Genomic DNA, 26,685 nt, shown 5'->3' with positions numbered 1-26,685 from the left:
ATTTAGACAGCTACATTTCATCATAAAATTTATGATGCTAGAGTGATTATTGTACTGATGTAGAATATGGGATGATAGTAATTGGGTACAAATACTGCTGAACATTTCATAGTTAACTGTTAATTAAGAAGAAACACTGTAAAGCCACTTCTGCATGAAAGAAACATACACTATGAAAACTGATTCATCACTAAATCAAAAAATGTTTGACATAAGCCTACTTTTCCACGCCAATTTTGATAAGGCCGTCAGCTGGGTCCAGAGAGTGGAACCAGCCTTGCATTAACAGCGCCCACTGAAGTCCAAATGCCGCAATGATGAAGTTGAAACCAACAGCACCAAAACCATAGCGCTTCAAAAATGTCATGAGGAATCCAAAGCCCACAAAAATCATAACATGGACATCCTGAAAACCTAAGGGAACAGAGGAAACGTATAATTCATGAAGTGTAGATATTTGCTCATAATAAACGTTTTAACAAATCACAGTATTAAAAGGAAATTTTCAAAAATAGGAGTTAAGCTGGAAATTAGCATGTCAGTTACTCAGAATTTGTGTTATAATAATTAAAAAGAGAAACACTAAAATCATAAATGTCTGTCCTTGTATTGAAATCATTTAACCAGGGAAAAAATCTAAACATAAACTGTAAGGTTTGATGAACTGGATGAAGTGTGTTTCGGGTTAACAAGAAAGCAAGTTGGCAGTTACGTTTTACAGTCACTGTAACAAGAATGTTGGGTTGATATAAGAAGTTATATTTCACTACAGTCACCTGTATACCTTACTGTGCATGTACCTACACATGGTGAGACCATTCAACAAAGTCACAAGGTGGCATATGACAGTATTTGCTATAAATGCCACTGCCATAAAGCCATGTTGCCCTTTCATCTTCTTGCCTTTTAGACACATGTACACAGTATGGAACTCTGATTAAAAGCTTGTACACCTAGGAAAGTGGTGTCTACACCCAGAAGTTGTGTCCCAAATCTGGAAATGTTTGGAAAGACACAGGTTGATCTCTTTGCTGATGACAAATCAACTCATTGTCAATTGTGGTTCTCCCTAACAGAGTGGCAGAGGATGCAGAATCTCATATTACCCTCTACTATATACCTTTCTGCCTCTTTGTTACATCAACTCATAGCCTAATGGTTAGAGAAGCAGCTCTTAGGACCAAAAAGGTTGCCAGTTTGATTCCCTGGACCAGCAGGAATGACTGAAGTGCCTTTGAGCAAGGCACCTAACCCCCAACTGCTCTCCAGGCTACTCTGGGTATGTTGTATGATGCTCTGGATAGGAGTGTCTGCTAAATGACATTAATGTAATGTAACTCACTTATGCCCATACTATGAGCTTTATGAAAGAGGCACAGTGCCATCATCCACCACAACTCCACAAGGGCCTAGTTTGCGAGGCCCTACTGCTGGAGTCCCTGCACAAGCTTATGTAGGATGCTAAACTTTAATGTGTCTAAAATCTGCCTTTATGTTAAGGCCCGGTCCCACTGGCCGATGGACACAAAACGTATGCAAAAAGGACACAGCGGACGAGTAAAATTTCGGGGGTGGCTCTATCCGTTTTCATCCGCTCCAGAAATGGACAAAATTGGCGAAAATTTGTGAAAACAGAACGGAAAAGAACGGTCGTGGGTAGTATATAGCGGGGATGTTAAACGCATGTTCATAGGAAGCCTAGCGGATGAAAGCGGATGGAAGTGGATAACAGCTCCGAAGGGGTTACCGGTGATAACTGAGAAGCGGACGCATAGCAGAAAGAGCGGATGCATAGCGGAAGAAGGGGATGCATCACGTACGCCTAACGGAAACAAAGGGGATGTTGCGCGGATGTATATCGGATGCAGACCGATTGTCCGCTAGGTGTCCTTATACATACTCTAGACATACTCCAGACATCCTAAATATACGAGATACATCCCAGATATAAACGCTTTGTCCGTTTTGAATACTTTATATACGAGATGCATACGCTTACATCCTTTCTATTTCTGTGCTACTAACGATGAATAGACGTTTCATGTACCTTATCTTTCCTCCCTCTTTCCGTTTTCAGCTGCAGCGGATGTGAGTTGCGAGGATGCCCAGAGGATGCAGAGAGGATACAGCAGACGTTTAACGGATGATAACGGACATAGAACGTTTGTTGCTCGTATATGTCGCGGATTTACATCGTACATGGCGGAAAGTTCATCCGTTCTAAAAGTTTTGTGCAGCTCAAAACTTTTTGCGCGGATGAAATCACAGTGGACGGATGCTCGATGGATAGAGCGTATGAAGCACGTATGCAATGAGTACACAACGGATGCATAGCGTTTTCCAACGGATGGCAAAGATTTTTTTACGTTTTACATCCTCTTTGCATCCGTAAGTGCAGTGGGACCGGGCCTTTAGCCATCCCTTCAGAAAAAAAAAGTGGGAGAACTGCATGTTTTGGTAATAAGCTCAGGTTGTATGCATTGTCTGCTCATAACCTTGTGGCTAAGCCTGAGTTTTATGTCTAGGTCATATTAGCCAATTTTATTAGCCAGTTGACTGATTTTGTAGCATTCCATGAAGGTGAACCTGCAGAGTGTTCCTTGTTGTATTTTGACCTAATGGCAGCCATTTGATCCTCAAATCAACGTTTTGTCTCTCTCAGTGGAAAGATCTCATCTCATTATCTCTAGCCGCTTTATCCTGTTCTACAGGGTCGCAGGCAAGCTGGAGCCTATCCCAGCTGACTCCGGGCAAAAGGCAGGGTGCACCCTGGACAAGTCGCCAGGTCATCGCAGGGCTGACACAGACAACCATTCACACTCACATTCACACCTACGGTCAATTTAGAGTCACCAGTTAACCTAACCTGCATGTCTTTGGACTGTGGGGGAAACCGGAGCACCAGGAGGAAACCCACGCAGACACGGGGAGAACATGCAAACTCCGCACAGAAAGGCCCTCGCCGGCCACGGGGCTCGAACCCGGACCTTCTTGCTGTGAGGCGACAGCGCTAACCACTACACCACCGTGCCGCCTCAGTGGAACGATGTTCATCTAAATGAACACTGGCCTACTGGTTGGCAGATGTCATCACCATGGCCTATAGGCAGGTTGGACGCCCAACCCCTACCATGACATGCCACTTTACGAGGAGTGTTTCCGCCTCATTGCTTATATTACTAGAGGCATACCCAAGTCTGTGCTGCTGCTACCTGGGCATCACTCTGCTTTCTCCAGGTACGCCAAGGTTAATTTCACCCCTTCCAGTGTTGGGGGGGAGAAACGCACCTTTCTGGTTAGTCCTGAGGTGTGTCAGTTCCTTATCACACTGCTGGCATATCCAGGTGAAATACATGAGGAGTGAAAATGCTAGGATGCAACTGTGGTTCTGTGAACCCCACATGTTCACCAAGATCCCTTGCTATTCACAACCAGTGCCGATCCCATGAAAATTTGACAAGTGGTTTCAAGGCAAACATGGCTTTATGACAGTGGTTTTACTGTAAATACAGCATCAAATATCACTTTGTGACTTTCTTGGAAGGTCTCAGCATATATATATATATATATATATATATATATATATATATATATATATATATATATATATATGTGTGTGTGTGTGTGTGTGTGTGTGTGTGTGTGTGTGGACACACATACAAAAGATTATCAAGGTTCACAGTACCACAGTTACATATATACCTAGTGTACAAGCAGGTGCAGTAGAGCAGAAATTAACAGTGTAAGCTATGCATTCACTACCAGAACTAGAATTCAGTTTTAGTAAACAACCTCTTATCTAGGACTCATAATAGTGCTCCTGAATTCCCCTTCAACATCATCTTTCATTACAACTGAGTCAGGTGAATGAAGCCATTAATGTAGGTATCTCTGTGAAATACTCATTATTACATTTTCATGGTCATAAAGTGTCAGCATTTCCTTGAAATTTCTGCCATTGGACTGGATACATAACTCTTGCTACACAAGTCTCATGTCTGCACTTGTTTGCACTCAAGACTGCACTTCCCAGATTTCACAGCGGCCTTCAAATATGGCTGCCTTAGAATACACCATCCATGCTGCATTTCACCGCTTACAGTCTCCTGATTTCTAATTGCGCACACCTCGACTCAATCGCCACATCACATGTATAAGCATTCGCACAGCACTCAGTCTTTATGAAGTAAACGCTCAGTTCTGTGTCTGACTTTACCAAGCCTTTTGATCATTGTGCTGCTATGTTGGTTTGATCTTATTTTGAACTTTGCCTTTTTGATACTGCTTCTGATTTCCTGTTTGTGCCTAGGCCTGACCATTGCGTGTTTTTAACCCTTTGATGCAAAACATGGGTCAAAAGTGACCCGGCTGAGTTTTTATCTTCTATATCTTTGCAATAAATTAATTCCATCATTCAGTATTCAAGGTATTCCTCAATTAACTTGTTTTTGATCATCATACATCCTTATTTTACTTTTTCCTTTCTTACTTTTTGAATAAAAACCCTTTTTGTATCACTACACTTCTAATGCACAACATGGGTCAAAAACGACCTGCATTCATTTTCCAGGTTATTTCATGTATGGCTGAGTGTTTCTATGATATACTTTAGAAATAAATTCATTTTGTCATTTACTTTTCCAAATATGCAGTAAATATCTTGTTTTTGTTTAGCATAAATCATTATTTTTATTTTTCCTTTCTTAAGTTATGAACAAGCACAGCTTTTGTAATTCTACATCAAGTTTACACACATGGGTCAGAAACGACCCGCATGCATTTACCCCAGCGTTTGGTGGGAACTGTGAATTGTGCTTGTGGCAGACATTTCACAGCTCAGCACAGCGCCCTTTGCCCATCTCATACATGGAAGTAATGTTTTTCAATTGTTCTAACATTACCTTAGAAAAAAATTGATGATGTTTAGGTTACCTTGAGGGTGAGTAGATTACTTGTCAGAAAGTTACAAGTAATTACTATTAGCTACCGAGCTGTTGACATATTCTATTTTAGTTAGCTAATTTTATTGTAGTTGGCTTAGCTAACGACATAGTTAATAAATAAATAACTGGCCCCATTCACTGCTAAAGTAATTACTTGAAACAAATTATTATTATAGTATTAAGACATTTAATTTTAAATCACACTTGGATGACCCATGTGTAGTAATATAAAAAGTATTTTTGTTCATAAAGTAGGAAAGAAAAAAATAAGTTAATGATTTGTGGTAATTAAAAACAAGATATTTAAAGAATACTTGGAATATTCAATCATAAAATAAATTGATTTCAAAAGATAGAGCAAAGAAAAAAAACTCAGTCAGCATGAAATAACCTGGAAAATGAATGCGGGTCATTTTTGATCCATGTTGTGCATATGTTTTGCATCAAAGGGTTAATTCTGCTTCCTGCCTTACAATTTGGATTTGTCTCCCAGTTAGCCTGAATAAACTTTCTCTCAGCAATTACATCTGTCTGTCACGTGCATTCCTGACAGAGTCGTGTCAAGTTCTGATTAATGTATAAACTTGCGAACCTTAATCAGCAACAAAGAGCAAAATCTGCTCACCTCAAACTTTCCACAGTGTCACAGATTCAATTAAAATGACATAATTGGAACAATCAATAAAAAGTCAGGTTACAGAGTTTTAACCAAGTCTAATAAGATAACCTTTAAATAATGCCCACAGGACATACTTTAAGAACTCAGCTCAGCCATGTTGGCTATTTATATGTAGACAAAGACACATGTCTAGCATTACCAGAGACACTGTTGATATATAAACAGAAATAGTATATCTAAACAGTGGTGTTACTTCCAAAGTGCTATTAAATGTCAGTTTATGAATGCTTCTTTCCGGAAGAGGCTGCACTGTGCTCTTCACCAGCATGATGTGTTTATTAAACAGTCTCAGTGCCCTTGAGAACCCAGAGGAAACCCACACAGACAGCAACCCAAGCTCAGGACTGAACTAGGGGCCCTTTGAATAACTACAAACTATGAATAAACATAAGACCCAAGTTATTTTAAAATGAGCACATACACTGGTGCTTGAAAGTTTGTGAACCCTTTAGAATTTTCTATATTTCTGCATAAAATATAACCTAAAACAACATTAGAGTTTCACACAAGTCCTAAAAGTAGATAAAGAGAACCCAGTTAAACAAACGAGACAAAAATATTATACTTGATCATTTATTTATTGAGGAAAATGATCCAATATTACATATCTACACATCTGATCTGCTTTAATATCAACAGATCTTCATTTAAGGTACGTGAATCTTTTCATCATGGCACACCTTCAGCCTGTTCAGTGTGCTGAGTGCAGGATGTTTAGTCATTCTTCCTCCGTCACTAGCGATAGCTCTATTAGCTTTACTTGTGATAAGTGCAGATTAGTTAGCTCTCTGACGGAGAAGATTACAGTGCTAGAAGCGCGTGTCCAGGCTTTAGAGCAGGTTAGTGAGCGTGAGAACAGTGTAGTTTCTGTTAGGGAAAGTCTGGACGCCCTAGGTGGAGTTAGCAATCCCCCAACTCCGGCATTAGAGCCCTTACAGCGGGTCGAATGGGTGACGGCTCGGCGGCATAAGCGTAGAGCCAAAGCTACCGCTGAGGCTCGCCCACGGGAGCACCACTCCTCTCCGCGTCACGTGTCGAACAGGTTTGCTCTCCTTAGTGATGCACCCACTGAGAAACCTGAAAGAGCTGTGGTTATAGGGGACTCTATCATACGGCACGTGAAATCAGCTCAGCCTTTAGGGGCACCAGCAGCTTTAGTCAGGTTTATACCGGGAGCCAGGGTGCCAGACATAGCAGGTAATCTTAGGGTCCTAGGCAAGCACAGGTTCTCAAAGATAGTTATCCATGCAGGAGCTAATGATATACGCCTTCGTCAGTCTGAGGTTACTAAGAGTAACTTTGTAGAGGTGTTTAAATTAGCGAAGGCGATGTCCGATGCTGTAGTATGCTCTGGCCCCATCCCAATGCGGCGTGGCGATGTAGCTTACAGCAGGTTATGGTCGCTGAACTGCTGGCTGTCCAGGTGGTGCTCTGAAAACAGTGTGGGCTTTATAGATAATTGGGCTAATTTTGAGGGCACTGCTGGCCTGTTAGGGCGGGACGGTATCCATCCCACTCGGGAAGGTGCTGCTCTCATTTCCTGCAGCATAGGTCATAGTCTCAGAACAGGCCTAGTTAATTTCTGACAATCCAGAGCCAAGGCCAGGGAGCAGACGAACAGGCTAAACCGACTGTCTGCTAGCTGCACAGAGTCGTCACTCAGGGCCCACTACATCGAGACTGTGTCTGTTCCCCGAGCTCAACAAAAAGGTAGAAATTTTCAGAGAGTTTGTTCCAGTAACCTAATCAATATAAAATTAGATCATACTGACTGTACAGCTGCTGCCAGCACCTTTGATCTAAAGGTGGGGCTATTAAATATTAGATCTCTTACATCTAAAGCGCTAATGGTTAATGAACTCATTACTGATCAGGAGTTTAATGTACTGTGTTTAACAGAAACATGGATTAAGCCAAATGAATATATAGCATTAAATGAAGCGAGTCCTCCTGGATACAGTTATATATACCAGCCTCGTCTAACTGGCAGAGGAGGAGGCGTCGCGGTTATTTATAACGATTATCTAGGTGTAACACACAAACCTGGTTATAAATTTAATACATTTGAAGTTCTTCATACTCATATAATGTATGTAGCCTCGAAAAATAAGTCTACCCAGTTAATTCCATTGCTTCTTATTTACAGGCCCCCGGGGCCATATTCTGAGTTTCTTTCTGAATTTGCAGATTTTATCTCAGATCTGGTTATTTCCTTAGACAAAGCTTTAGTTGTCGGAGATTTTAATATTCACTTCGATAATCCAGAAGACCCTTTAAAAACAGCGTTTGTGTCTATCTTAGATTCAGTCGGGATTAAGCAGAATGTCATAGGACCGACCCATAATGGTGGTCACACCCTTGATCTAATACTAACATTCAGATTAAACATAGACAATATAGTCATACTTCCACAGTCTGAAGTTATCTCAGATCATTGTCTCATCTCATTCAAAATATGTCTGAGTAATAATATATGCACCTCACCACGCTACTGTATTAAACGTACTTTCACGTCAACTACTGCACAGAGCTTTATAAATGATCTCCCAGAGCTGTCAACTTTGATTGGGTCACTGTCAGCCCCTGCAGAACTTGATCAGGCAACTGAATGCTTAGAGTCAACATTCCGCCATACTTTAGATAATGTAGCTCCTCTAAAAAGGAAAATGGTCAGAGACAAAAAATTAGCACCCTGGTATAATGATGACACTCGCACATTAAAACAGACCACTCGAAAATTGGAACGTAAATGGCGTCAAACAAAATTGGTAGTGTTCAAATTAGCTTGGAAGGAGAGCTTCCTGAAGTATAGAAAAGCTCTTAGTGCTGCGAGATCAACATATTTCTCCTCCCTAATAGAAGATAACAAAAATAATCCTAGATTCCTATTTAATACTGTAGCAAAATTAACCAGGAATAAGTCCACTATCAACACATGCACACCTGCAGTATGTAGTAGCAACAACTTCATGAATTTTTTTAATGACAAAATTGAGACTATCCGACAAAATTAAAACTACTAATTTAAGGTTAGACAATGAAAGTGACCTTGTAGTTAACAATATAACTGTATCAGATCATCAGTTAGAATGTTTTACTCCCCTAAAAGAAACTGAATTACTTTCATTAATCTCTACATCAAAAGCCTCAACTTGTGTACTAGATCCCTTACCGACACATCTATTCAAACAGATAATGCCTGGAGTAATTGAACCGCTTCTAAAAATAATAAATTATTCTCTTATGATTGGCTATGTACCCAAATCCTTTAAACTAGCAGTTATCAAACCCCTGATTAAAAAACCTGACCTTGATCCCTGTCAGCTGTCCAATTATCGGCCAATATCAAACCTCCCCTTTATCTCCAAGATCCTTGAAAAAGCTGTGGCACAGCAGTTATGCTCATATTTACATAGGAATAACATCCATGAAATGTATCACTCAGGATTTAGACCCCATCATAGCACAGAGACAGCACTGGTTAAAGTAGTAAACGACCTACTGTTGGCGTCTGATCAGGGCTGTGTCTCGCTACTTGTGTTGCTTGACCTTAGTGCAGCATTTGATGCCATTGATCATTCCATTCTTCTGGATAGACTAGAAAATGTTGTGGGAGTTAAGGGAATGGCCCTCTCCTGGCTCAGGTCTTATCTAACTGATCGTTATCAGTATGCTGATATAAATGGTGATATTTCTAGACGTACCGAGGTAAAGTTTGGTGTTCCACAAGGTTCTGTCTTGGGTCCACTGCTTTTTTCTCTATATATGTTACCTCTGGGCGATATTATTCGTAAACATTGTATTAGTTTCCACTGTTATGCTGATGACACACAGTTGTATGTCTCTGCAAAACCTGATGAGAGACACCAGCTTAATAGAATTGAGGAATGTGTTAAGGACATTAGACACTGGATGCTTATAAATTTCCTTCTGCTTAACTCTGACAAGACTGAAGTACTTGTACTAGGACCACATACAGCTAGAAGTAAGTTTTCTGATTACACAGTAACTCTGGATGGCCTTTCTGTTTCTTCACGTGCAGCAGTAAAAGACCTCGGAGTGATTATTGACCCCAGTCTTTCATTCGAAACTCACATTGATAACATTACCCGGATAGCTTTCTTTCATCTCAGAAATATTGCAAAGATAAGAAATTTTATGTCATTGCATGATGCAGAAAAACTAGTCCATGCTTTCGTTACCTCCAGGTTGGATTATTGTAATGCCTTACTGTCTGGATGTTCCAATAAGTGCATAAACAAGCTCCAGTTAGTTCAAAATGCAGCAGCAAGAGTCCTTACTAGAACTAGAAAATATGACCACATCACGCCTGTCTTATCCACACTGCATTGGCTCCCAATCAAATTTCGTATTGATTATAAAATACTACTATTGACCTTTAAAGCACTAAATGGTCTCGCACCACAGTACCTGAGTGAACTTCTGCTCCTCTATGACCCACCACGCCTACTTAGATCAAAAGGTGCAGGCTATGTGCTGGTACCTCGTATAGTGAAGGCTACATCAGGGGGCAGAGCCTTTTCTTACAAAGCCCCACTGTTATGGAACAGCCTTCCAAGTAATGTTCGGGAATCAGACACAGTCTCAGCATTTAAGTCTAGGCTGAAAACATATCTGTTTAGTCAAGCCTTTTGTTAATGGTGTTTATGAGGTAAAGGAGTAGATCTGGAGGGTCCTCAGGCATAGAGTGTTTGGTAAACTGGGATGTATGGATGCTGTCAGTCCCCACTTGCTTGCTCACTCGAGTTTGTTGACGGTGTAGTGGCTGGCTGCTTTATGTCCCGGGGCTCCCTCATGCCTGTGTTACCTTCTGGCTCTCTCCTTTTAGTTATGCTGTCATAGTCAGTTGCCGGAGTCCCTGCTTGTACTCGGTGCAATATGTATACTGTTCCTACTTATTCAGGTGACATTGGGCATACCTAACCACCTGTGTTTTCTTTCCCTCCCCCCACCCCAAATCTGTCCCTCTGAGTTACATGGAGTCAACAGGAAATCTTTTGGTGGAGAGGGTGGAGACCTCGACTGGCTATCGTAGCCTGCAGGGAATCGGCCGTCAGACATTCTCTTGCATGTCCCAGACCCGGTGAAATGTAACTGAATTGTCTTGGCCAGCCCTAAGGGTCCCATCTGCATCTCATCATTGCTGAGGAGTGTGCTCCCATCACCCAATCAAACATCCAGCCAGAGCAGGTCATGATATATTTTACCATATTAATATGCCATTGTTGTGTGTTATGCCTGATGTAAAGACTCTCGTCTCTGCGAGTCTACCACACAGATTTAATACTTGTCATTTTTAGGGCATACCTAACAACGTGTTTTCTTTCTCTCCCTCTCTCCCCCCCCCAATCTGTCCCTCTGAGTTACATGTTGATCCTGGGATTGAGATGCTGGCCTCTTCTGCCCCTCGGACCTGCTTGATCCATCCTGGTGCCCTATGTCTGGTCGGAGTTTTATCGCACCGCTCCTGTGAAGGACGGCCCCATGAGGACAGTTGAGGGTTATACCTGTTAAAACTGTTAATATTATAGTCAGGCTGTCTGTTGTTGCCCAAATGAGGATGGGTTCCCTTTTGAGTCTGGTTCCTCTCGAGGTTTCTTCCTCATGTCGTCTGAGGGAGTTTTTCCTTGCCACCGTCGCCACAAGCTTGCTCATTGGGGATAGATTAGGGATAAAATTAGCTCATGTTTTAAGTCGTTCAAATTCTGTAAAGCTGCTTTGCGACAATGTTTATTGTTAAAAGCGCTATACAAATAAACTTGATTTGATATGATTTGATATCTGTGAGTGGCAAAAGTATGTGAACCTCTAGGATTAGCAGTTAATTTGAAGGTGAAATTAGAGTCAGGTGTTTTCAATCAATGGGATGACAATCAGATGTGAGTGGGCACCCTGTTTCATTTAAAGAACAGGGATCTATCAAAGTCTGATCTTCACAACACATGTTTGTGGAAGTGTATCATGGCACGAACAAAGGAGATTTCTGAGGACCTCAGAAAAAGCGTTGTTGATGCTCATCAGGCTGGAAAAGGTTACAAAACCATCTCTAAAGAGTTTGGACTCCACCAATCCACAGTCAGACAGATTGTGTACAAATGGACAAATGGAGGAAATTCAAGACCATGGTTACCCTCCCCAGGAGTGGTCGACCAACAGAGATCACTCCAAGAGCAAGGCGTGTAATAGTTGGCGAGGTCACAAAGGACCCCAGGGTAACTTCTAAGCAACTGAAGGCCTCTCTCACATTAACATTAGCCAATGTTCATGGGGCCACCATTAGGAGAACACTGAACAGCAATGGTGTGCATGGCAGGGTTGCAAGGAGAAAGCCACTGCTCTCCAAAAAGAACATTGCTGCTCACCTGCACTTTGCTAAAGATCACGTAGACAAGCCAGAAGGCTATTGGAAAAATGTTTTGTGGATAGATGAGACCAAAATAGAACTTCCTGGTTTAAACGAGAAGTGTTATGTTTGGAGAAAGGAAAACACTGCATTCCAGCATAAGAACCTTATCCCATCTGTGAAACATGGTGGTGGTAGTATCATGGTTTTGGGCCTGTTTTGCTGCATCTGGGCCAGGACGGCTTGCCATCATTGATGAAACAATGAATTCTGAATTGTACCAGCGAATTCTAAAGGAAAATATGTCAGGACATCCGTCCATGACCTGAATCTCAAGAGAAGGTGGGTCATGCAGCAAGACAACGACCCTAAGCACACAAGTTGCTCTACCAAAGAATGGTTAAAGAAGAATAAAGTTAATGTTTTGGAATGGCCAAGTCAATGTCCTGACCTTAATCCAATCGAAATGTTGTGGAAGGACCTGAAGCGAGCAGTTCATGTGAGGAAACCCACCAACATCCCAGAGTTGAAGCTGTTCTGTACGGAGGAATGGGCTAAAATTCTTCCAAGCCGGTGTGCAGGACTGATCAACAGTTACCGGAAATGTTTAGTTGCAGTTATTGCTGCACAAGGGGGTCACACCAGATACTCAAAGCAAAGGTTCACATACTTTTGCCACTCACAGATATGTAATATTGGATCATTTTCCTCAATAAATAAATGGCCAAGTATAATATTTTTGTCTCGTTTGTTTAACTGGGTTCTCTTTATCTACTTTTAGTACTTGTGTGAAAATCTGATGATGTTTTAGGTCATATTTATGCAAAAATATAAACAATTCTAAAGAGTTCACAAACTTTCAAGCACCAATGTGATCACATAAATACATAAACAAACAGAAACTTACAAAGTGTCCTGTGTACACTGGTACAATTACTGTATATGCATAACAATGAAAGACATTTGAAAAATGAGTTTGTGTATGTGAGAGAAACACACACAATTCTCTCGTGTGTTACATAATGATTATACTATTAGGAAGTAGACCTAATCTGCAATAGTAAAAAGGATAATGCAGAGCTGGGGGTGGGTTCTTTATTTCAGCTGGTTCTTTTGTCCTATATTATTTGCATCTGCAGGCAACACGGTGGTGTAGTGGTTAGCACTGTTACCTCACAGCAAGAAGGTTCTGGGATTGAGCACAGTGGCCAACAGGGCCTTTCTGTGTGGAGTTTGCATGTTCTCCCTGTGTCTGCGTGGGTTTCTTCCAGGTACTGTGGTATCCCCCACGGTTCAAAGACATGCAGTTAGGTTAACTGGCTACTCTAATGCCGCTTTTCCACTACAAACGCGGCTGAGTCGGGCTGAGCCGTGCCGTGCTGAGTCGGGCTGAGCGGGGCTGTTGGAGTTGCATTTCGACTACAACCGCGCTGAACCGTGCTGGCTGGAAGTGGGTGGACACATTGGGTGGAGTTAGCGAAAGTGGGTGGACGTCACGTGATGTCGTTAAGCAGCGCAAACAGTGACATCAGTGAGCTTTTAAGCGGTAGTCTCACAACCCGGAGAGTAAACAATAAACATGGAGGACATGGAGTCGTTAGTGTTGCTGGTCTTGGTGCTGTGGCTTGTTGTCACCGACAACGCGGACAGATACTGGCAAGAGCGTATAGATGAGGCGAGGCGCATAAGGCTTCAGAAATTCTCGTAATTCGTAATTCTTCTCCTTCCGGGTTTGCGGTGTTTACAGATCCCAGCGCGCTCGCGGGGCGTGTGTGGGCATGTGAGGACACTCCTCCTCACCAATCAGTGCACAGGGGAGTGTCTGCTCACGCCCCCAACCTCACTCGGCACGGTTTGGCTCGCTTCAGCCCCACTCCAAAACGGTGCGAGTTTTAGGGGCTAAGCAGGGCTGAAGCGAGCCGAGTCGTGCTGGTTTTTGGTAGTCGAAACGCGAGCCGTGTCGGGCTGAAGTGAGCTGAAGCGAGCTGAAGTGAGCTGAAAAAGGGTAGTGGAAAAGGGCCATTTATTGCCCATAGGGATGTGTGTGAGTGAGCAGAACGGAACTGGCCACCCTACTGCTGCAATTCTGGCCAAGTTAACCAAATGGCTCAGGTGGATAAGGCACCATACCATAAATCCGGGGACCCGGGTTCGATTCTAACCCGAGGTCATTTCCCAATCCCTCCCTGTCTCTCTTCTGCTCATTTCCTATCTCTACACTGGCCTATCCAATAAAAGGTGAAAAAAGCCCAAAAAAAATCTTTAAAAAAAAAAAAAAGTCCATTGGTGTAAATGGGTGTGTGCATAGTGCCCTGTGATGCACAGGAGCAGGGTGTAATCACACCCATACTTGCCAACTTTTCAAAATTCTCATGGGGGAGAAAAGCGCGTGAATGACATTTTCAATTGGCCGAGAGTATGATGCGTGGTTGAAACGATAAAAACAGTGGATCCCAATTAATTGCAAACCATTTGAAATGTATACAATTAAAGAGTTTTTGAATTGTTGATATTGTTCTATCAGTTATTATAGGTTATGGGATTCATGTATCAGGCATGAGAGAGCTCAGAGTGAAAAATCTGAAATAATACTCTTGTCTTGAATTTTAATATAATAACAATGAAAGGGAAGTCTTAAATCAGATTTTTAGCTGAAAAATCTCATACCTGAATATTGTATACATACAGAGACCCACAGAAAATAACATAAGTGATGCTTTAGAAGAATGGTTATCATTTCTTAAAATAGTCACAGTGAATGAAAGTATTATTGGATTGCATTAAATGTGTTTTCCTTCTGTAAGCTCATGTAAAAATACAGAGAACTATAATATCATCTCATCTCATTATCTGTAGCCACTTTATCCTGTTCTACAGGGTCGCAGGCAAGCTGGAGCCTATCCCAGCTGACTACGGGTGAAAGGCGGGGTACACCCTGGACAAGTCGCCAGGTCATCACAGGGCTGACACATAGACACAGACAACCATTCACACTCACATTCACACCTACGCTCAATTTAGAGTCACCAGTTAACCTAACCTGCATGTCTTTGGACTGTGGGGGAAACCGGAGCACCCGGAGGAAACCCACCCGGACACGGGGAGAACATGCAAACTCTGCACAGAAAGGCCCTCGCCGGCCACAGGGCTCGAACCCAGACCTTCTTGCTGTGAGGCGACAGCGCTAACCACTACACCACCGTGCCGCCCCCTATAATATCATATATAAATTAAATAAAATTTTCATAAGATTTAACCAAAATAGTAACAACTCAAATAAATACTGCACTGTCTTAGTACTACTAAAACGCATCTCTCTCACTAAACACTTTCCAACAGAATGTTTAAAAAGCACTAGAAATCCTATCAAAATCCTATCGGAATGCATCAAAGGAATTTGCTCATTTGCAAACTTTGACTGAAAGTTTTCAAACAAAATTTAAAAATGGCACTATAAATACTACCATACTATCAAAATGTACTCCACAAAGAAATTCACTCAAATGCAAAATTTTAGTACGACCAAAATACACTCACTAGTAATCTTTCACTTAAAACCTCAAAACTCTATCAAAATCAATCACTTTCCAGATAATTCACTTCTAAACTTTCACTTAAAACTTTCAAACATGAATTCAAAATAGCACTAAGACACTACCACACTATTCAAATACACTCATCAAACAAATTCTCTGCATGCAAAATTTCACTAAACACTTTAGAAGTTGTACAGTTTGTTTCTGAAAGGGTATGGAAGACTATAAGCCCGATTCCAAAAAAGTTGGGACAAAGTACAAATTGTAAATAAAAACAGAATGCAATAATTTACAAATCTCAAAAACTGATATTGTATTCACAATAGAACATAGGCAACATATCAAATGTCGAAAGTGAGACATTTTGAAATTTCATGCCAAATATTGGCTCATTTGAAATTTCATGACAGCAACACATCTCAAAAAAGTTGGGACAGGGGCAATAAGAGGCTGGAAAAGTTAAAGGTACAAAAAAGGAACAGCTGGAGGACCAAATTGCAACTCATTAGGTCAACTGGCAATAGGTCATTAACATGACTGGGTATAAAAAGAGCATCTTGGAGTGGCAGCGGCTCTCAGAAGTAAAGATGGGAAGAGGATCACCAATCCCCCTAATTCTGCACCGACAAATAGTGGAGCAATATCAGAAAGGAGTTCGACAGTGTAAAATTGCAAAGAGTTTGAACATATCATCTGCAGTGCATAATATCATCAAACGATTCAGAGAATCTGGAAGAATCTCTGTGCTTAAGGGTCAAGGCCGGAAAACCATACTGGGTGCCCGTGATCTTCGGGCCCTTAGACGGCACTGCATCACATACAGGCATGCTTCTGTATTGGAAATCACAAAATGGGCTCAGGGATATTTCCAGAGAACATTATCTGTGAACACAATTCACCGTGCCATCCGCCGTTGCCAGCTAAAACTCTATAGTTCAAAGAAGCCGTATCTAAACATGATCCAGAAGCGCAGACGTCTTCTCTGGGCCAAGGCTCATTTAAACTGGACTATGGCAAAGTGGAAAACTGTTCTGTGGTCAGACGAATCAAAATTTGAAGTTCTTTATGGAAATCAGGGACGCCGTGTCATTCGGACTAAAGAGGAGAAGGACGACCCAAGTTGTTATCAGCACTCAGTTCAGAAGCCTGCATCTCTGATGGTATGGGGTTGCATTAGTGCGTGTGGCATGGGCAGCTTACACATCTGGAAAGACACCATCAATGCTGAAAGGTATATCCAGGCTCTAGAGCAACGTATGCTCCCATCCAGACGACGTCTCTTTCAGGGAGGACCTTGCATTTTCCAACATGACAATGCCAAACCACATGCTGCATCAATTACAGCATCATGGCTGCGTAGAAGAAGGGTCCGGGTACTGAACTGGCCAGCCTGCAGTCCAGATCTTTCACCCATAGAAAACATTTGGCGCATCATAAAATGGAAGATACAACAAAAAAGACCTAAGACAGTTGAGCAACTAGAATCCTACATTAGACAAGAATGGGTTAACATTCCTCTCCCTAAACTTGAGCAACTTGTCTCCTCAGTCCCCAGACGTTTACAGACTGTTGTAAAGAGAAAAGGGGATGTCTCACAGTGGTAAACATGGCCTTGTCCCAACTTTTTTGAGATGTGTTGTTGTCATGAAATTTAAAATCACCTAATTTTTCTCTTTAAATGATACATTTTCTCAGTTTAAACATTTGATATGTCATCTATGTTCTATTCTGAATAAAAATGGAATTTTGAAACTTCCACATCATTGCATTCCATTTTTATTTACAATTTGTACTTTGTCCCAACTTTTTTGGAATCTGGGTTGTAGTTTAATTTCACACTCAAATGTCCATTATATTCTGGTATCTTTACCTTAAAATGTGTAACTGGCTGGTCGAACATTTGCTTATCCACGGAAATTCATTCTCCCATGCAACCTGGTATTTGCATTCATATTTTTGCCGTTTGGTATTTGGTTAAGTGGCCATGATGAATGACTGCTTGTAAAAAATGTTGGACAGGCTGGGTGAATCGTACATTACAGAAGTGACTGTCGTTCTGTTCGTTGATTGGTTAAAAATCAATTGACATCAGCAGTGTTTCTTATACGATTCTGATTGGACATAATCAGGAGTATTTTTAACTTGGCGGTAGGGATTTCCCAAAACCGGGAGATTATCCAGTTTTTAACAAATACGATCGGGAGGCGGGAGACGGAGGCTAACATCGGGAGCCTCCCGCCGAAATTGGGAGGGTTGGCAAGTACGCACACCCATTGTTCCAGGGACATGCTCCAAATACACCGTAACCCTGGCATAAAGTAGTGACTGATGTATGAAAGAATGAAATAATAAGCAATTATTGGACGAGGTTGAACAAAATATTGTGATTTGTTAGTGGTGAGCAAGCAATTAATTATTTGCCGATGCTGAAGGCATTGACAAATAATTGCTTGTGAGACACTAACCCATCCATCCATTATCTATAGCCACTTATCCTGCTCCACAGGGTCGCAGGGTACACCCTGGACAAGTCTCCAGGTCATCGCAGGGCTGACACGGAGACAAACAACCATTCCTACTCACATTCACACCCACGGTCAATTTAGAGCCACCAATTAGCTTAACCTGCATGCCTTTGGACTGTGGGGGAAACCAGAGCACCCGGAGGAAACCCACACGGACACGGGGAGAACATGCAAACTCCGCACAGAAAGGCCCTCGCCGGCTGCTGGGCTCGAACCCAGGACCTTCTTGCTGTGAGGTGATAATGCTAACCACTACACCACCGTGCTGCCCACGTGAGACACTAAAATCACAATATTTTGTGAAAACCGAGTTCAATAATTGTTAGCATTCAAATTATTTTTTGAAATATTGATTATAAACTTTGCATGATGAGTCAAACGATAAAGAAACTAAGCCTATATTGACAAAAGTTTGAAGTAACTGTGCATGAGCAAACCATTATTTGTGGGCAGTTACAGCAGCTCGCTTAGCCAATCAAAACGGCGTAAAATGAATGATAATGTATGTTATCGGGTAGTTATTCATGCCTTAAAATATAAATCCCACATAGCCTATATAGGGCCGCATTCTATGAATGACCGTGTTTAGCCATGGGCATGTTACATGACTACATGACTTTTTCCAGTATGCATCCTTAATGTCACAATTCAAGGAGACAGTATACACAAGACTGAAACTGTACATATACCAGATAGCCACCAGAAATTGTAAAGAAAAAGTTTTTCAGTGACACTGTAATAAGATAATTTCAAGCTATCAGGTGCGCAGCAAAAGAAACTGACCAGGATGCTGTTTCACTGCAAACAGATGACGCAATTATTTTCTGTTTAAGCTAGCCTTAGTTACAGAAACCATCACCTGGAAATAATATGCATAGGTGGCCATGGGATCAATTCAATTAGTGAGAAAGAAAAGGAAGTGAGAAAGAAAATGGCATTGGAGGAGATATTTAGATAAATAAAATTGAGAATGTAAATCCCCCCCCCCCCCAAAAAAAAAAATATATATATATATATATATATATATATATATATATATATATATATATATATATATACATAATACATTTCCCTCCATACAGGGAAAATGTAAAATTCAATTTGACTTCCCGTTCTTTTAAAATCTAATTACTACAATAATCTAAAATTTGAAGAACAATTGTAGACTGTTCATTAAGACCAAGTCACTCGCTAGATAAGGTGGATTAGTTATCTTATTTACTTTAATGCCTCATAGCTGTTTGTGAACTAACACCTCAGGGGTATATCTCTGCACCAATGACATTGTAAGCCGACTGAATCCCCAGAGACCCTTCCTGTATAGCAGTGGTTTTCAACCAGGGCTCTATGATGGCACTACAGAGGGTGGTTGATATTGTTGTCAAAATCACTGTGAGAAATTATATTTTCAGCAACATTTAAATAACTATGAATTAAATCCTTCCTTCATTTTTCTGCATTTTTTAAAGTTTCTTCATTTTTCTAAAATTCTGTATTCTTACAAAATAGCTTACTAACTATTTGATTCAGAAAGATTTAAGATAACTTTAGTTAAAAGATTTCTTGAGTTATATTCATGAATAGAGAGATAAATCCCTGAGTCAAACACACACCTCATTTTGTGAAGTGCTACTTGGACAGCACGATCAAAGTGAGGTCACTGAGAAAGATCTTACACTGTAGTTCATGAAGGCTTTATTTGTCTGGATACCGGTGTCCAGGGTCGTGTTACAACGAAATGCATTTTAACAGTTGGAGTGATTTTTGAGCTGGCGTCCTGGTTAGACATTAGGTACAGTATTTATTGTGCAAGTGTGGACTTATGGCTCTGTTCTGATTGATGTCATGACAAGATTCACTATCTAATCGGGGATGATTTTGAATATCTGCTGTGGTGTGAATGACGAGTGGAAAAAACACCACAGACAAATGTTATTCAAGATGAGTCTGTTATTAGAGAACCAGGTCATTTGATAAAGTTTGACAGATAAAGCTTCACAATGTCCCAAAAGTTTGGTGCATGTGAAATGCAGCCTGTACATCAGAGCATACAAGAGGTGAACAGAAGATATGCTGTTTCTCTCTTTTTCACCTGAAAATAATTAGATAGGCAATCCTTTTCTGCCAGCCACTTTGGGTAACGTTAGTAGTGGATTAGTTATATGACTTTTTTCATAGCTAAAAATCTACCTATGTCTCATCTCATTATCTGTAGCCGCTTTATCCTTCTACAGGGTCGCAGGCAAGCTGGAGCCTATCCCAGCTGACTACGGGCGAAAGGCGGGGTACACCCTGGACAAGTCGCCAGGTCATCACAGGGCTGACACATAGACACAGACAACCATTCACACTCACATTCACACCTACGGTCAATTTAGAGTCACCAGTTAACCTAACCTACATGTCTTTGGACTGTGGGGGAAACCGGAGCACCCGGAGGAAACCCACGTGGACACGGGGAGAACATGCAAACTCCGCACAGAAAGGCCCTCGCCGGCCACGGGGCTCGAACCCGAACCTTCTTGCTGTGAGGCGACAGCGCTAACCACTACACCACCGTGCCGCCCTCTACCTATGTTAACTGGAAAAATTCTTTTGAGACTCTGTTTTACATGGCAATAACACATACGGTACTTCTGTATTTCTATACTATAAAACACTGAGTATCAGGAGTGAAGAAAAGAAAGGCATAATGGGAAATAGTAATTATGGAAAAAATACTAATGTGTTCATCATTGAAATATGAGTATACAACCCTGATTCCAAAAAAGTTGGGACAAAGTACAAATTGTAAATAAAAAAGTAATGCAATGATGTGGAAGTTTCAAAATTCCATATTTTATTCAGAATAGAACATAAATGACATATCAAATATTTAAACTGAGAAAATGTATCATTTAAAGAGAAAAATTAGGCGATTTTAAATTTCATGACAACAACACATCTCAAAAAAGTTGGGACAAGGCCATGTTTACCACTGTGAGACATCCCCTTTTCTCTTTATAACAGTCTGTACATTTCTGGTCTATCTGAGAAACTCAGGAGGATCTTCTACAAACACAACATTCCAGTACATTTCAGACCCAGTAACACTCTGAAGCAGAAACTGGTCCACCCTAAGGACAGAATACCCAGACACAAACAGGACAACGTAGTGTATGCCATTCAGTGTAGTGACGAATGCACAGACTCATATACTGGGGGGACAAAACAACTGCTTCAGAGGTGCATGGCTCAACACAGGAGAGCCAGTTCCTCAGGCCAGGACTCTGCGGTCTACCTTCATCTTAACAACAAAGGACACTCATTTCAGGATTGCAACATACGCATTTTAGCCAGAGAGGATTGGTGGTATGAGCGAGGAGTTAAAGAAGCCATTTTTGTCAACCTGGAACGACCATCACTGAACAGAGGTGGTGGTCTAAGACATCATTTATCAGCCACCTACAATGCAGTCCTTGGCACACTTCCCAGACAACTGAATGCACACCAAAACCCAGCTGTTTTCAGTGACTCACAGGAGGACAGAGAGAATCAGCATTCCATTGATCACCCTAACGGGCAATCCATTGATCATCCTAACGACTCTCGAGGCCGTTCACAACCAGCCCCCAGTGACCCACACCAACAGGATGACTCCATGACACCTAAGATGAGCTTTTCATCCATGAGAGGATAAATACCTGATGCTCCTTACCAGTCAGACAGAACTGAAGAAGCCTTTCGGATGAGAGGTGAAACGTCTTCAAGAATCTTCAAGCAAGTCCAGTTGCTCTCTTTTACCACCCACAGATGCAGTATGTGGTTTGGCATTGTCATGTTGGAAAATGCAAGGTCTTCCCTGAAAGAGACGTCGTCTGGATGGGAGCATATGTTGCTCTAGAACCTGGATATACCTTTCAGCATTGATGGTGTCTTTCCAGATGTGTAAGCTGCCCATGCCACATGCACTAATGCAACCCCATACCATCAGAGATGCAGGCTTCTGAACTGAGCGCTGATAACTTGGGTCGTCCTTCTCCTCTTTAATCTGAATGACATGGCGTCCATGATTTCCATAAAGAACTTCAATTTTGATTTGTCTGGCCACAGAACAGTTTTCCACTTTGCCACAGTCCATTTTAAATGAGCCTTGGCCCAGAGAAGACGTCTGCGCTTCTGGATCATGTTTAGATACGCCTTCTTCTTTGAATTATAGAGTTTTAGCTGGCAACGGCGGATGGCACGGTGAATTGTGTTCACAGATAATGTTGTCTGGAAATATCCCTGAGCCCATTTTGTGATTTCCAATACAGAAGCATGCCTGTATGTGATGCAGTGCCGTCTAAGGGCCCGAAGATCACGGGCACCCAGTATGGTTTTCCGGCCTTGACCCTTACACACAGAGATTCTTCCAGATTCTCTGAATCTTTTGGTGATATTATGCACTGTAGATGATGATATGTTCAAACTCTTTGCAATTTTACACTGTCGAACTCCTTTCTGATATTGCTCCACTATTTGTTGGCGCAGAATTAGGGGGATTGGTGATCCTCTTCCCACCTTTACTTCTGAGAGCCGCTGCCACTCCAAGATGCTCTTTTTATACCCAGTCATGTTAATGACCTATTGGCAATTGACCTAATGAGTTGCAATTTGGTCCTCCAGCTGTTCCTTTTTTGTACCTTTAACTTTTCCAGCCTCTTATTGCCCCTGTCCCAACTTTTTTGAGATGTGTTGCTGTCATGAAATTTCAAATGAGCCAATATTTGGCACGAAATTTCAAAATGTCTGACTTTCGACATTTGATATGTTGTCTATGTTCTATTGTGAATACAATATCAGTTTTTGAGATTTGTAAATTATTGCATTCTGTTTTTACTTACAATTTGTACTTTGTCCCAACTTTTTTGGAATCGGGGTTGTACAAGATACAGTAGCAGCATGTATGCTAGACATCTATAAATCTGCATTATTCAGTCCTCACAAAACTTGCTTCACTGAGGTGTTTGAACGGCACCGAAATCTCCCACTCATCAGTATTACATGGATAATCTAAACAGAGTCAAAATGTGGAAACAGGTCACCTCATTAAATGATCAAAGGAAAGAAGTTTTTGGGACCTTTAAGATGTAGGCCTAATCTTCAATAGCAAAAAAGGATAATGCTGAGCTGGGGTACTCATCTCATCTCATTATCTCTAGCTGCTTTATCCTTCTATAGGGTCGCAGGCAAGCTGGAGCCTATCCCAGCTGACTATGGGCAAAAGGCAGGGTACACCCTGGACAAATCGCCTGGTCATCACAGGGCTGACACATAGACACAGACAACCATTCACACCTACAGTCAATTTAGAGTCACCAGTTAACCTAACCTGCATGTCTTTGGACTGTGGGGGAAACTGGAGCACCTTGACACGGGGAGAATATGCAAACTCTGCACAGAAACCCTCGTCGGCCACAGGGCTCGAACCCAGACCTTCTTGCTGTGAGGTGACCGTGCTAACCACTACATCACCATGCCGCCCACTGGGGTACTCCTGGTAGAATTTCCATAGGTGTGAATGGGTGTGTGCATAGTGCCTTGTGATGGACATACAAGCTCAACCTGCCCAGACACAGTAGACTCTCGCCCATGTTTCACAAATCATGTCTGAAACCTGCCATTCTAGGTCCTCTAGTCACCCATGTGCCCTCCACTTCACTCTGCACCACTCAGCCTTGACAGTCAACGAGTTTATATTGTGCACTACATTCTCAACTCTCGCCACAAGGAAGGTAAATTGGAATATCTGATTGAGTGGGAGGCCTACAGCCCTGAGGAGCACTGCTTGATCCCTGCTAGGGACATCTTAAGGCCCGGTCCCACTGGCCGATGGACACAAAACGTATGCAAAAAGGACACAGCGGACGAGTAAAATTTCGGGGGTGGCTCTATCCGTTTTCATCCGCTCCAGAAATGGACAAAATTGGCGAAAACAGAACGGAAAAGAACGGATGTGGGTAGTATATAGCGGGGATGTTAAACGCATGTTCATAGGAAGCCTAGCGGATGAAAGCGGATGGAAGTGGATGACAGCTCCGAAGGGGTTACCGGTGATAACTGAGAAGCGGACGCATAGCAGAAAGAGTGGATGCATAGCGGATGAAGGGGCTGCATCACGTACGCCTAACGGAAACAAAGGGGCTGTTGCGCGGATGTATATCGGATGCAGACCGTTCACTGCGCTAGGTGTCCTTCTACATACTCTAGACATACTCCAGACATCCTAAATATACGAGATACATCCCAGATATAAACGCTTTGTCCGTTTTGAATACTTTATATACGAGATGCATACGCTTACATCCTTTCTATTTCCATGCTACTAACGATGAATAGACGTTTCATGTACCTTATCTTTCCTCCCTCTTTCCGTTTTCAGCTGCAGCGGATGTGAGTTGCGAGGATGCCCAGAGGATGCAGAGAGGATACAGCAGACGTTTAACGGATGATAATGGACATAGAACGTTTGTTGCTCGTATATGTCGCGGATTTACATCGTACACGGCGGAAAGTTCATCCGTTCTAAAAGTTTTGTGCAGCTCAAAACTTTTTGCGCGGATGAAATCACAGTGGACGGATGCTCGATGGATAGAGCGTATGAAGCACGTATGCAATGAGTACACAACGGATGCATAGCGTTTTCCAACGGATGGCAAAGATTTTTTTACGTTTTACATCCTCTTTGCATCCATAAGTGCAGTGGGACCGGGCCTTTAGACCCAGTCCTATGCCAAGAATTCCATGCCAAGCACCTGATAAATCAGGCTTTCACCCCTGGGGCTGCTCAAGAAAAAGTATCACTGCCAGAGTGAGCTCTTCATGGGGGGGGGTTCTGTCACGTCTGCATCTGCTCTCATTCAAGACTGCACTTCCCAGAATTCACAGCAGCCTTCAAATATAGCCATCTCAGACTACACCATCCATCCTGCACTTCACTGCTCACAGTCTCCTGATTTCTAATTGCACACACCTCGATTCAGTCACCACAACACACATAAGCACTTGCACAGCACTCAGTCTTTATGAAGTGAAAGCTCAGTTCTGTGTCTGACTTTACTAAGCCTTTTGATTATTGTACTGCTTTTCTGGTTTGACTTTGTTTTGTACTTTGTACTTTACCTTTTTGATATTGCCTCTGATTTCCTGTTTGTGCCTTGCCTGACCATTGCGTGTTTTTATTTTCTGCTTCCTGCCTTAAGATATGGATTTGTCTGCCAGTTTGCCTGAATAAACTCTCTCTCAGCTATTACATCCGTCTGTCACATGCATTCCTGACAAAGTCGTGTCAAGTTCTGATTAAAGGATATACTAATGAATCTTAATCAGCAACAAAGAGCAAAGTCTGTTCACCTCAAACTTTCCACAGTGTCAAAGATTACACGTCTGTGTTACACGTCTATTCAAACAGAAAATACCTGAAGTAATTGAACTGCTTCTAAAAATAATAAATTATTCTCTTAGGATTGGCTATGTACCCAAATCCTTTAAACTAGCAGTTATCAAACACCTGATTAAAAAAATCTGACCTTGATCCTTATCAGCTGTCCAATTATCGGCCAATATCAAACCTCCCCTTTATCTCCAAGATCCTTGAAAAAGCTGTGGCACAGCAGTTATGCTCATATTTACATAGGCATAACATCCATGAAATGTATCACTCAGGATTTAGACCCCATCATAGCACAGAGACAGCACTGGTTAAAGTAGTAAACGACCTACTGTTGGCGTCTGATCAGGGCCGTGTCTCGCTGCTTGTGTTGCTTGACCTTAGTGCAGCATTTGATACCATTGATCATTCCATTCTTCTGGATAGACTAGAAAATGTTGTGGGAGTTAAGGGAACAGCCCTCTCCTGGCTCAGGTCTTATTTAACTGATCGCCATCAATATGTTGATGTAAATGGTGATTTTTCTAGACATACTGAGGTAAAGTTTGGTGTTCCACAAGGTTCTGTCTTGGGTCCACTGCATGGGCGTCGCCACCATTGAATGTGAAGGGGACGTGTCCCCCTCACATTTCATAATTCTTCATTTGGACCCCCACACACACACATTTAACATAAAATATTAGTTCACCCAGCGCCGTTTCTATTGCTTCGTGAAAGAATCCATTCCACTTGATCGATAAGAGAATACACATCCCACTGAAAATCCACTCCGGGTTTTCCGGGCGTTACCGACAACAGCTCACCACGCACGAGTGAATCTCAGCGCGAGCGGAGACATTTTTGGTGCAGCTGCTCGAAAGTGGAGGAGGTGACGTCAGCCCCATTGCCATCTCACAATGTCTTGCTTTTGCTAAAACCTTATTCTTTTATGATATGCCCTCAAAATTAACCCTAGGCCACGTTAAATTAATGTTCAACTAAACAATGAAATAAGCTTAGCCTAATGGGGTATTCTTGATTGATGATGAATTGTTTGCAGTATTTGCTCCCTCCCCAGATACAATGGACATAAGGAAATTCTTTACAAAGAAGTGGAAAGTAAGTCAAAATTTCCCCACAGTGGAAATGTTAGTTCAGTTAGCTGGTTAGTCAATGTTAGGAGATGTATCAGCTAGCTTATTGTTAGCTATCATTTAATTCAACCCCAGTATGCCTACCTTATTGTAA

The 26,685-nt window shown here is 41.8% G+C and overlaps 1 protein-coding gene across 2 annotated transcripts in view; it reads right to left on the bottom strand.

Moving 5' to 3' along the window:
* rhcgb (Rh family, C glycoprotein b) overlaps positions 1-26,685 on the bottom strand; it is a 50,691-nt gene that overhangs the window by 11,983 nt on the left and 12,023 nt on the right. For both annotated transcript variants that reach the window (XM_060915009.1, XM_060915010.1), the window contains exon 2: positions 222-414. In XM_060915009.1, coding sequence (XP_060770992.1) covers positions 222-414 — 193 coding nt within the window. The remainder of the gene's footprint in view (positions 1-221; positions 415-26,685) is intronic.

The sequence above is a fragment of the Neoarius graeffei genome, chromosome 2 (genome assembly GCF_027579695.1).
Source record: "Neoarius graeffei isolate fNeoGra1 chromosome 2, fNeoGra1.pri, whole genome shotgun sequence".
NCBI lineage: Eukaryota > Metazoa > Chordata > Actinopteri > Siluriformes > Ariidae > Neoarius > Neoarius graeffei.
Note: the sequence above shows the minus strand (reverse complement) of the source record. Positions and strands in the feature narration are given on the sequence as shown.